This window comes from Argiope bruennichi, chromosome 1, assembly GCF_947563725.1.
Source record: "Argiope bruennichi chromosome 1, qqArgBrue1.1, whole genome shotgun sequence".
Lineage (NCBI taxonomy): Eukaryota > Metazoa > Arthropoda > Arachnida > Araneae > Araneidae > Argiope > Argiope bruennichi.
The window spans coordinates 84,910,305-84,924,338 of record NC_079151.1 but is presented as its reverse complement, the minus strand read 5'-3'; the positions used below and the strand labels follow the sequence as shown (position 1 = coordinate 84,924,338).

The 14,034-nt window shown below is 29.9% G+C and overlaps 1 protein-coding gene across 4 annotated transcripts in view; it reads right to left on the bottom strand.

The window, feature by feature from the left end:
• Positions 1-14,034, bottom strand: part of LOC129980738 (MYND-type zinc finger-containing chromatin reader Zmynd8-like) — a 78,640-nt gene that overhangs the window by 27,624 nt on the left and 36,982 nt on the right. For 2 of the 4 annotated variants that reach the window (XM_056091122.1, XM_056091134.1), the window contains exons 15-16: positions 12,236-12,295; positions 3,109-3,180 (exon numbers count right to left, since the gene is read on the bottom strand). The exons of 1 other annotated variant lie outside the window; for it this stretch is intronic. In XM_056091122.1, the coding sequence (XP_055947097.1) occupies positions 3,109-3,180; positions 12,236-12,295 (132 nt within the window). The remainder of the gene's footprint in view (positions 1-3,108; positions 3,181-12,235; positions 12,296-14,034) is intronic. One more of the 4 variants, XM_056091128.1, reaches the window with a different exon arrangement.

The window sequence follows — 14,034 nt, the reverse complement described above, 5'->3', positions numbered from 1 at the left end:
TTACAGTTACAAAAATAAATTTAAAGTTGAATATTCAAGCATTTTCAAATAACACTTAAGTAAAAGATGGGATTGCATAAAAGAAATCTATAGATTTAACTACTGAAAAAAATTGTCTTTCTTTAAAAATTCCTTTTACATGTATTATTTCATTAATATAAGAATTACTAAATGAATTTTTTAAAAAAATCAAACAAACTTCTGATTTATTGCTTATATTCATCCCCCCCCCCATAGCACTAAATTGTTTTTATGATTTATTTGCATTTGACTCTTCAAAATACCATTTTCTTTCTGCAGAATTTAAAACAACAGATAATGAATTCCTTTTTTTTAACTCCTCTCCTTCATTAATATCTTACACTAATAAAATGAGAGATTACATGAATGCTAAGCTTGATTCTCAAAGGTAATCCCTCCTTCCCCCTTTTCGCAACTGTCATATGTTTGTCCGTCTGATATACTCCATTAAAACATAATTTTAATCCACAGTGTTTGCAATTCAGTTTTTAAATGCTCACAACTTCATAGTGAATTTTATTTAATAAAATATCTCATGTTCATCCCATTACATGATTCAAGTTTATTAAATTTGATTCATTTATTTAAAACAATATTTTGGAATATCTTTTTTTAATTTGCTGTTGAGACACATTTTTTTCCACCTTTTTCATATTGATATGACTGTAGCATAATTAATTTCATGACTATTGCACCAAAACATAAACCTAAATCAAGATTTCAAACAATAAAAACATCAATATAGTTAGATAATTGCCATTCAAACTTTATGAAGAATTAAAATGTAAACTCACATTTAAAAAAAAAAGAACAAATTAAATATTGTTTCCTGAGTACAAATAATGTTAAAATAAAAAAATAAACAACTTTCAGTATATCAGGCACACAAAAAGAGTTCTATAGAATGATTTAATAATTTGGACAGATTTATTTCAAGTGAGGAAATATATAATCAATTCAGAAAGAAACCAAACTTTTAAAATAAATCAATAATTCCTAAGAGTAGCTTTTAATGTGATTTATCGGTTTTAAAATACTTTTTTTAAGGATCACTAATAAGTATTAAAGTTAATTTTATTTATTTTTCAAACTATTGGTTTTCATAGAGAATTTAGGAATGAAGGTCTTTGGAAACAAATCTAGAGAGTTAGGACCAACTATGAGGGTTTTGAAAAGTTTCGGTTTACATTTGAATGATCCATTAACTCCTGGCTACCTGTGGCATGATTCAAGCTTTGCTTATCAATTGGGTCAAAAGCACTCATTTTACTGCAATATGAGCTTGTAGGTTATCAGATTTGTGTGAAACAAACTTTTGCTGATGTCTAGTATGGCCATTTAAATAATGATTTGAATGATTCAAAGCCCATTGTCCTTGATGTGAAGATCTCCGATTGATATCAAAGGATATTCAGTTTTCCAGATTGTCTTCAGTGAATGTTCCAAGGGATATAAAAAGTGGATATCGTTCATAATAATGAGGCTGACTAACTCTCCATATGCATGTTGCAATGTTTAAATAAAACAATTCTGTAATTTTAAACTAAATTTCTTACATTGCATTTCACTTTCAAAATGTAGAAAAGAATAATTTAACATTAATCACCAAGAGTGATTAACATTTATAAAACAGTAAGTGACAAAAGAATAGGCATGGAAAAATTCCAGTTTAAGTTCAAAGATAACATTACCAAACTCATATTATAACCAGGTTGGGGTGTTCACAATTATTATGGAGGCATCAGTTTGTTATGTACCACTTATAAAATTTTGTCTAAAATCTTATACAGAAGACTTAAATGATATATAGACCCTCGAACTGGAAGTTATCAATGTGGTTTTCGCAAGGAAAAATCTACTAAAGATCAGATTTTTGCACTTAGGCAAAGGCCAGTGAATTTCGTATTACTACACATCATCTTTTATTTTTTTATTTCAAGGAAGCTTTTGATAGCATTAACAGAAATTGCTTGTATGAAGCTCTGGCTGAATTTTTGGCTAAATTAATTACACTTGTAATTTACAAGTATGTCCAATACCACTTGCAGGGCCAATTCTTAGGATCTATATCAAAAGAAATTAATGACAATAATGGAGTCAGAGTGGGTGATTCTTTATCCTGTCTTCTTTTTAACATTGCTTGCATAACAGAAATTTTGGCCTATGTGGACAATATTGTCATCATTTCAAGGACTGTTTCTGCATTAAAAGATGCTTTTCTTTCTTTAGAGCATGCTGTTAATAGCATGGGACTTATCAAAAACAGTGAAAAGACCAAATATATGCCTATACTAAGTAATGGAACCAACCTCTCATGAATCCCATCTAGAAATTGGTTCTCACAAATTTCAGGTTGTCTAAAGTTTTACTTATCTTGGTAATATAGTTACTGATGACAAAAGTATAACCAAAGAGATTCAAGGTCAATGCAAATAAAGCCTTTTACGGATTAAAATGATTTTTTTAAATTCTCACTACTATCAAGAAATACAAAATTTTTACAAAATAAAATCCTAATTACTCCAATATTTACCTATGGTTCAGAGACCTGACCCCTTATCAAAGCTGAAGAGAATAAGATAGCCATTTTCGAAAGAAAAATTCTGCAAGCCATTCTTGGCAGGATAGAAATCAACAATGTTTGGAGAAGAAGATATAACTTTGAGCTATATAAAATCTATAGAGAGCCAGATATTATAAAGTTCATAAAAATAAATCAGATGAATTGGATGGTTCATATATTTAGAAAACATGATGATTCCATATTTAAAAAAAAAAAAAAATCTTTTACATAAATCTCTAACAAGTAAGAAAAGGGGTAAACCCAAAATGAGATGAATGGAGTCAGTGGAGACAGACTTCCTGGCTATCCAGGAAAGAAATTGGTGTACCAGTAACAAAAATTGAATGTGGTGGAACAGAATTCTGAGGAAGGCAGTGACCCACCCTGGGCTAGCCAAATATGATGGTGATAATGATGGAGTGTTGACACATTATAGATCTGCTTTAAAAGTTTGATATCTTTTTCAACAGAATAAAATGTAAAATAAGTAAAATAAACGTTACTCAAAATATAAATTTACTTACCTTCAACAGTTTCCGCCGTCAAAGAGGTAACATCTACACTTGGAATAATTTCATCAAGAGTTGAATACTGACCTTTTATTCCAGAATAGAAGATTTATTTGACTTAAGTAAAAAAATAAATATATAAAACAAAAACATTAAAAAAGAATTAAAATACAGTAGTGTAAAATATAATTACTTTAGGATTTTATGCACAAGAATCAAATATTGTCATGCTGTGACAAATCTACAATAAAACTTCTCAAAATATTTGCCATTTATATCAAAAGCTATGCAAAAAAAAAAAGTTTAAAGTAATGAGGGAAATAATATATAAATTAAAATTGCAACATGCAGGACAAAAAAGAATTAAAATAAAGAAATTATAAAATTTGAAACAGAAAATAATATGCCAAGATAAAGATTGCAAACAGTAAATCATGCAATTCATGCTAAAAAAATAAAGAGCTTTAAAAAAAGGCTATTTGTTTCAGAACTACTGTAAAAAAATATGGGAATTCGTACTTCTCATAACAATTTTTCTTTTTATCAATTTTTTTTTTTTTTTTTTAAGTTATTTGTTTTAGAACTACTGTCAAAAAATATGGGAATCCGTACTTTTCATAACGGTAATTTTTCTTTTTATCAAAATTTTTTCAAAATCTGGGGCTGGTTGCGAAATTTACAGAATACTGCATAATACAAAGCAGGTTTGCATCTAAATTTTATAGTAATATACCATAGTTCAATAAATTAAAAGAACATTATTATTAACTGGATTTACCTGCTTTCAAGACTCCTTTCCCCTTAATTGAACATTGCAATATTATGAATGGGCAGAATTATAAATCAAAGGGCACTACAAGATTCAGGATCAGAGCTGACAAAAGGTAATATAAGATTATAATTACAGACTGTGATTCAATTTGTTGCAAGTGCAGAATAAATTATTACCTTCAATTGAAGCAGAAAATGAAACAAAGTAAAGTTTCCCAAATTTTGATACTGCTTCTGAATTGTGAAATTTTAACTGTCTGTTTTAATTTGATTGGTTATTATAATTTTAGATCAGAAACTTGAGAAGCAGAAATTACTCAGCAGACTGACCATGAGATTGAAATGAAGAATTTAGACAGCAAATTGTGAGTGAAAATATTTTAATTAAGGAATTAAAAAATTTAGAACAAGCATTAGAAGACTTATCATACAAGTTTTGGTTGCAATGGTGACAGAAGCAATTTTTTCTCCAAGATCTTGCTAAGGTAGTGTTTGTGATTTATTAAATATACAAGCTTCAAAGAGAAACTAATTTTGAAATTGCAACTTTTTTACAAATACACTTTTCAATTTTCTGTTCTGAACAGTCTCTAGAAGATGAGGTGTAGACTTTATATCTGAATTTTAATTAATAACATGAATCCTCAGCAAATGCCAAATATATTGCAATGATCATTTTCATATATTTTTTTATTCAGTGTTCCTTATAATGAAGTATGGAAATTATTGATGTGAACTCAATCTACAATACAAAACATTTTTTTTTTCCCTTGTTACTGATTATATTTTTAAGTTTTCTTTTGCATTCAATACAAGGTTTGTAAAATGCATACTTGCTCAAAATTACAATTATGCTTTTCGTATAACTTCATCTCCAATTCAGAGTGCCATATAGAGAAACGTGAATTTCCTGCATTCATGAATTATATCTATTACTGTTGATCATTATCTTCCTCAAAACTTTTGTCAATTTTGAATTACAAATTTTATAGTTATAATATTATTATATTTTATTATTATAATGATTGCACTGACTTAAAAAAATAAAAAAAGAAGAAATCAACTTGCAGATTTTGAGTGGAACTTTTAAAAACTATAATTAAAAATTATACTGTTAAATATTTCAAAAGTAAGCTCAAATACTTTAAAATTGCAAAAATTTAAGTGAGAAAATTCATTTACATGAAAATTAACATTTATCATATAGAAACAGAAAAAATGACATTTTTAAAATTGTAAGACATAACTGCCATATAACTCTGGTCAACAAACCTTTAAAGAAATTCTCAAAAAATATGTAATTTTGAAGTTGTAAATGACTGAATGAAAACTTGGCAGTCAAAAGTAAGGAAATACAAGTACTCACTCTCAAAATTTCTGGATTTAACAAACAAACAAAAAAAAAGTGCTTATAATGAAAACTATGGTCACCAAAATATAAGAGTTCAACATATGGAAATAATTAAAAATAGAATTGACAATGACAACTGAAGATCACTAATCACTAAACAAGCAAATTCTTTTCAAAGGCTAAAAAGTTGTATAATTTAACATATTATTTATTTTTAATAAAAAAATATATCATAATTATTATTAAATAGGAAAAATATTAAGGAAATTTTATTTGTATAAGCAATGTATATACAGGGTGTCCCATAAATATTGGGACAAACTTTAAGGGGAGGTAGGGTACACCACAAGGATTCAGATTTGCATAGCAAGATGTAGTCGGAAACGCCATGGGAAAGTAGTATGACAGGTACAAGAAATGAAGAGACACATGACTGTGATAATTTGAAATATTTATTGGTCAAATATATTACATGTGCTATGATACATGATATTTGAAAATGTCGCAAGAGATGCTCAAAATTTCCACCATTGTTTGCGATGCATGCGCTACACTGTCGAACCATAGACTGGCGAACTCTTTCAAATACACCCGGATTTTGTTGGATATCAGCAGCAGCACAGACGATTCTTGCAACTATATCCATTTCTGAATCCACAGGTGTTGCGTACACAGCACTTTTCAGTGCACCCCAAAGAAAGAAATCGATGCTGTTTATATCAGGAGAGCGTGGTGGGCAGGGAACCGGTCCACCACGACCAATCCATCGGTGACTAAACACCTGATTCAAATGTTCACGTACACATCTGCCATAATGGGGAGGTGCCCCATCATGTTGAAACCACATATGGTGTCTGATATGTTGCGGCACAGGGTCAAGTAATGTTGGTAGAACCTCTTGCAAAAAGATGAGATATTGTGCAGATGTTAGTGGCGATGGTAACAAATAAGGTCCGACTAAGACGTCACCAACCACACCAGCCCAAACATTCACTGAAAAGCGATGTTGGGCAGCATATGGTCTTATGCCATGAGGATTATTGCCAGCCAATAAATGCACATTGTGATAGTTGAACATCCCATCTCGCGTTAAGTACGCTTCATCCGTCATTAAAACATAGGATGTGAAATTCGCATCTTGGCAACATTGATCGAGATACCACCGTGCAAAACGTTCACGATGAGGATAATCTGTGGGGAGCAATAGCTATATGCTTTGCAGATGGTATGGGTGTAAGCCTTCACGTTGCAAAACACGATGAATACTATTCCGAGATCCTCCAGTAGTGACGGCTCGTACGCTGGCACTCGAATTCCTTCTAACGGTATCCAACACATTTTCTTCCAGCCTGGGAGTAAAAGTCACTTGTGGCCTGCCCTCACTATGTCTATTACCTCGTAACGACCCATATTCACACAAATTGTGATGCAAATTACTAAACATCCGGCGGTCCTGTGCATCTCTCTATGGGTACTTTCCCCAATGCAACCTTTCAGCCGTTCTTGCATTTCCTTCTGCCAATCCATAAATCATGTGCATATCTGCCAGCTCCGTGTTCGTAAAACGTTCCATACTCCTCTGCGGGCGACCGCATCTCAAATGACTGAGGGATTGTAGGTCGGCATCCTTAAACGCCACCTAGCGCCGAATAAAGGCGTTTCGGACCACGGGTTTCTATGCAAATCTGAATCCTTGTGATGTCCCCTGCCTCTCCTTAAAGTTTGTCCCAATATTTATGGGACACCCTGTATAAGATATAACTGAACAACTACAAGTAAATATCACTAAAAAAAAGGAATGAATACTGAAAAATAGCCTTTGACCACAAATATACTTTTTACTAAATTGGCATGAAATGAAGCCTTTTGCAAATAAACTTCATTAAAACTTGTTTGTTGAGTAAAAAGTATCCAATTTTTTGAATATGTAAAGATAATACAGACTACAAATAATACATAATTTTGAAACAAAAAAAGCTGAACTTCATGAGATAATGAATTGTGCCAAACAAAAACATCAAGAAGTAAAATGAATAAAGTTATATAAAAAGTATGGAGACATTAAAATAGAAAGAAAATTATCTGATCTCAAAAATGATAAATGATGAAAGAATGATTTCCAAAAATACTGAAATTGGAGTTTTCAAAGAAAATTATCAAGTCCATGTATAAAAGACCATTATACAGTCAAATCTCACTTAATATGCACTTCTCATTACAAGTGATTTACATAATGGACAAAATAAAATGTAAAAATTTGACTCTTTTACAAATGATGTTTTGCAAATCAAATAACGAGGAGACATGTCTTTAAATGCAGGTTCCTGCCTGTATGTATCTCTTAACTATCAGTCTGTATTTGGCAAATTTTTTTGACATTTTTATTTTTATTTATTTTTAAAATTAGAAGCAGAACTTAATACAAATAGTTAACTGAATCCTAAATAAAAAAAATAAAAAAATGTGATAGTGCGTGTAGTGAAAAATAAAAGAAAAAAGGTAGCACTTTTAAGTACTTTTTAAGCACCTTAGTAAAATTAAGCACATTCACACATGCATAGATACATAAACCCATGCATTTTCTCAGTATGGGATTTTTTAAGTAAGTTATATCAAAATTTCTTTAATTCTTCTTAATTTTAATTTTTTTAAATTTTAATCTTTGACAAAAAAATACTTCTATATTTTTCTCGAAATATTCCGATAAGATATAGAAGTTAAAAATGGTTATAACTTTCTTTAAATGCTGAATTCAGCATCATCATTAATTTAGAATAGCAATGTTATCTTGAAATAATAATTAATACAAGAATTGAAAATTCTGAGTTATGAAGAGTCATTATCTGAATTGAATAGAGTCAATATCTGTTACAAACACTGTATGTGTGTGTGTGTATATATATATATATATATATATATGAAGTAATTCACATAGGAATGTATGATTGGAAGTACAAACTTGACACTGGAGGGCACTGTTCATCAGAAATTTCATTGCTAATCATTTAAAGTTCCAACAGCATATGGAGAGCATGGATGCATATACGAATGTTGAAATGGAAGACATGCACCAAGTGTATGGTGAAGTTGATGACAACAGAAGGCCTGCAGGCTGACTGGTATCTCAACAAACATGTAGCAAATCACCAAATATTTGGAAAATTGCATAGCAATCTGAAAATATGGGATATTTTGCAGTAGAAGACATGATGCAGGTTGTGCATGAACAACAAACACACCTTTTTTTTCGAATAGAAAATATTGCATCAAGTGGAAGAAATTACTGGTACAAGCATGTGAACCATTGCCTATGATATTGCAACATCTTAATCCAGTATGTAGCACAGATTACTCAAGGAGCAGTTACATCATCATCATTTGCAATGAGTCCGGTCTTGCAGCCCGAGGATTATCCTCCAAGTATAGAATTGGCATGCTGGTACTTGAAGAAATGCAATGGAACTTGGTATTTCCAACTTTCATTCTATTCATAGAAGCTTGTTTCTCTCATGAAGGGATCTTTAACCAATACAATATTCATATGTGGAACCAGAATAACCACGTATGCAACTACATGCTGCCTAACAATAGTTCTCAATGAATGCAAAGGTGGATATTAAAGTCAATTGCTTAATTAGACTACCTCTTACCAATCCCATTAGATTTTTGCATTTTTCTGAAGATACTGGTGGAATTACTAAACAATGTTCCAGTGTCAGTTCAACATGCAATGTGGATCCAGATCATTATTGTGTGGTGTACCTGATTACTCGAACAGTATGTTTGCACCTTGATGGACTGGGCATGGTGAGCCCAGCGCATGGCCACCACAATCACCTGATTTATTAAGCCTGAATATTTTTTTCCTATAAAGACCCTCAAATCCATGGTATACGAGACACCCATTGATTCTACAACTGACTTTGTTGCACAAATCTGCACCAAAACAGCAAACATAAGTGAAATGCAGGGAATTTTTGAAAGGGTTCGACAATTGATGTGCCGCTATTGTGAAGCAAGCATAACTATGCATATTAAAAAAAGCAGCTGTTATAAACAGAGCTTGAGTAAGATATTGCTAAAGAAAAAGGTTCCCCAGCCATTATTGGTTTTTCATTTCTACTTTCCATCAGCGTCCTCCAGCGTCAGGTTTGCATTTCTGGACAAGCATTCCTACAGCATCAGGTTTGTGTTTCCTGTCATACATTCCTATGTAATTCTCTTTTGTTTTCCAGCTTTCTAACATTCTTCTGTACATGGAATTTTGAATCACCCTGTTTATTATATAAGATAGTGTAAAGGGTGAGTAATTTCAATGGAAAACAAAAAAAAAAATGTGAATATTTTGTGGAAAAAGAGCAAAATAAGTTTAGAAACAATTGAAGAATAAAAGTACTATAAAACCTTTTTCAGGGTACAAAAAAATCTTGAAAAAAAAATTCCCTTTACTTTCCCTGTATGTATATTCAAGATATGAGGAAATAACATTTACGTGCTTGTTATAATGGAGTGTGGTATTAAAGAATGGAAAAAGCAAGGAAAAGAAGCAATAATTTAACATGATTCGAAATACCAATATTAAAAGAAAGTTTATATTTACAAACAGAAGAAAAAAAAATTATCTTTGTTTACTATCTAGAATTTAGCAAGATAAAGTTTATACATTAAAGGGGGGATATATTATCTTTCATGCTCTCTAACTGCAAGTCACACAAAATTAAGGACTCAGATGAAGCAAAACTCAAATCATTTTTGTATTATCATAAAAATCATTTAATGATCACTTAAAAAAAACATTACAAAGCAAGATAACACTTTTTTTAAAATTTATTCATTTTTAATTCAAGTAATTGAGCATCAATTTCTGAAACTTTGGCAGATTTTTCAGCCATCAGTTTCAAGGAGCTAATGGTCCTATTCCATACAAATAAGGTATGACATTTCAGCATGGTCCAATGTACAGTTTTTAGCTATTTCACTTACAGTGAACATAACGTGAAAATATTTCAGATCTCATTAAATGAATTAAAGGACTAATGCGATTTGCAATAACCTTTAATGCTCATAAAAATTCAGCTTAAAATTATTGTTTTTGAACCAAAAAGTTCGAAATCAGTTTATTTTCGGACATTAAATCTGATGTTTTCGGATTTGACGTGTCATTCCTTTTAGACACAAAGTCCAGTATCAGATAAATCTTTTGAATTGGCATATAGCCTTGTAAGTTTTCCTCTTTTAGAATGACTAGTAAATGCCTTTTACCCATATTAGGCTTATTATATTCTTACAAAGCGAGCAGTATGCAACAAATTGATTTAGAGGAACTTCTCAAACCCATTCAGCAAAGTCAGGATTCACATTTTTATCCATCCAATCAGTATTAAATACGAATTTTGAACTGCTCATTGTTTTTCAAAAATTCTCCAGTCTACTTTGAATAAGCTCATAGTTTCTCAAATAATAAACAAACCATTCAATAAACTCAGGTATGGTTCACTAAACCCTGTTGCGCTACTTCTGCATACTGAACGTTGCTAATCCTGTCAGATAAATCTATTCTATTCTTTCAACAGTTACAGAAATCTTGTGCATGCTCATTAGCTGCAATTCAGGAATCTGATGGAAAAAGAACAATTGCCTTGCAAATCAAAACTGAAATGGTCTATACAGAAAAATAGGAAAGCGCGAAAGGGGGCAAGTTTTCGCATTACAGAATTGTGAATGGTATTGCATCATTTTTAGAAGCTATGACTACAATCTACAATGAATGCATTCTTTAGAGATCGGCATTTTTTAGATGGGAAAAAAAATAACTAAGAAACATTATTATAGCAATTCTCCTGCATTTTCCTGGTTTTTTTTTTATTGATGATTTTTAAATCTGCTGGGTTTTTTTTTTTTTTTTGATTTTTTTCCAGTTCTCCCTGTTTCCCTGGGGGCATGGCAATCCTGAATTTATTTTTTGCAAATTTTAATTACTAGATCAAGTAGAATTTATATAAACTAAAAATTTTTACAAGACTAATCTAATGAATAAAAATTTTCAAAAAGATGGAAACATTAAAAAAAAGAAAGAAAAGTAAAGAAACTGCAGTCATTGAAATTTTATGGCTTCAAGTGAAAATTCCATCACATTAAATTTTATGGAATCGACTAACATTATTATAAATTGCATTGAATTACAATTTAATATAGTAAAGTAATACCTTTTATAAGTAGCTCAAGGGATCAATCCAAAATGACATATTAGAAAGAACAACAATCAACAGTGTAATGCATTAAAAAGGTTTCACTATGATACAATAATTGATGTCATTTTATACCAAGTGTCAATCTGCATAATCTTTGTCAATTCAAAAGATTAAACATACATTTACCAGGCAAAACTAAAATTCTTCACCATTCAAAACATCAAAAATTAATGAAGTTTGAATGTTTTTCAAGTTGCAAAAAATTTGGCACAGTCTGTATTTTATATTACCCTTTTGTGAAACTATTCCAATTTATGAATATACATAGTTGCTTACAGCTGTAAAAAGAAGAAGCAGGGAAAAAGACATTAAGCATTATCTTAACCATGTATTGATACCTATTGATTTATCCCATCATGTATTCCTTCTTTGAATTCTCTTTTTTCTCCCAGTTTTCTTTCTTGATACATCCACTAAACAAAGTTTTGTGACTATGTGTTTGAATAATCATATCCAACATTTAGAGAAATAAAAAAGTAATTTTTCTTTACTCTTAAAGGAAATTCAGAACTATTTAAGAATCATTTTTCCCCAAAAAACTAAGGTGTATATAAATTATTTCAAATATAAGCACTTCTTAAATGCTTTCCATAATGCATTTTGGTATTTATTTTGGTAAAGTTGAATTAATGTGCTTGTAAAATAATAAAACAAATTTAAATACCAATTTGTAGCTCTTACTTCATTTTTATCTTACCTTTAAAAAATAGCAACTAAAAAAATATCTAAGTGCGAAAAGCGTAATTCATTACTAAAAAGAAACTCATACCTACAAATTTTTCAATTCCTTCAGGATGAAACGAATTTAGATGTAATTCTTTAAAACTCTCTAGAAAAAAATTCTGAAATATATAAGTTGTCCAAAAAACATTGACTGTGGCTTTAATTCCTTAAATACTGATTCTAGATATATATTTAAGATTATAAGTGAATAGAATTTTAAGACATCAGGATAATTTTTTTAAGAAATACAAAATGTAAATTTTTATGTGGTTTCAGCATTAAAAAAGAACCTTACTGTGAAAAAAATGTTATCCATATATTAATAAGATAATATTTATTCACAGCTTTTAAGAATGGTACAGTTGTAAAATGGCAGAGTATTCAGTGATTTATATGACTTATCAACATCTCTGAAGAAAAGAATTCATATCCAAGAATAGCATTTCAGTACACCTATTACAAAGAGAAGCACTAATTTCATAAAGAAAAAATGCTTCTAATCATTGCACATAACTATTAAAACTTAGTATAAATAAAATTTTGAAGAGTAATAGAGTATTAAATCATTTTCCATTCATCCTCACAAACAGTTACTTTTGTTGCATATCAAATGTCTTGAAAGATATAAACTTTATTTTATAAAACATGGATGTTATTCTATTTAAACCGTATCATAAATATAAATTTATATAAAAAAAAACCCACTTGAATAGATAATTAAATTGGAATTAACTTAAGCATTCAATCAGTCTCAAAATTGCTAATTATGTTTCCCTGCTACAAAATAGTGTACAACAGTTATCTTAGCAATAGTACGAATAAGCAAGAAATAATTGCATTCAAAATCTGCTTATCTGTTTTGATTTGGAATTTGATTTCGGGAGATTCCACATCACAGCACACACTGAATAGTTTTTCATAATGAATGTTGATTTTGATAAATAATTTTTTATTGAATCAAAAGTGTTCATTCTGATTATTGCTGTATGTGCCTTGTATAAAACAGCATCTATCAGGCTAAATTAAATTTTTTAAGAAAAAAGAATTATCATTTTTTTTAAATTTTGAATTCAATTAAGAGAAATTTTGATGACAATCTGCAGGTTCTTTCCTTGCAAAGAATAAAGATAAACATAATCATTAATTAATGTTGTTAATGTCTATGAGGATGGCTTAAAAATGTCAGTCTTCAAACATTCATGTTTCTTATTATGTAGATTACAAAAGCAAACCAAAACATAAATATTAACATCAGTTGGAGAAAGGCCATACACGATCCTACAACTTTGGAAAGTTCTTATTTTATTAAATAGGAAATACATTTTTTTAAGAAGTAAAACAAGAATTTAAATACTTACACTGAAATTAAATTGTAATTTCATTAGCATTACAATTACACAAACTGTAAAACATTAACTTTTTTTTTTAAAATTCCACATCATTGAATGTTATTAGTTGTGTAGTCTTAAAGAAAAGTAGTAAATGTATACAGCAGCATTTATATGGCATCTCAAGAAGAGGTGGGTATTTGGATTTCCACATATTTTTACATTGTTTCTGTGCATACTTGGATATTTAATTCTCATATTTTATGTTTTAACCAATTTTATATATTTTTTCAGATCCTTTATTATGGAGTGCATTACTAAATACAAATGAACATGATATATAAATATTATATGCATCTTCAGCTGTATCATATGTATGTTTAAAATTTTACTTATTTCTTAGTATCTTTAATAAACATATCCATGGGAATGTTTTCACACATAATGCTGAAATTTTGTAGATAATTTAATTAGTGCATCGAAAATATTTTAAGCACTAGAAATTTTTATATGACCA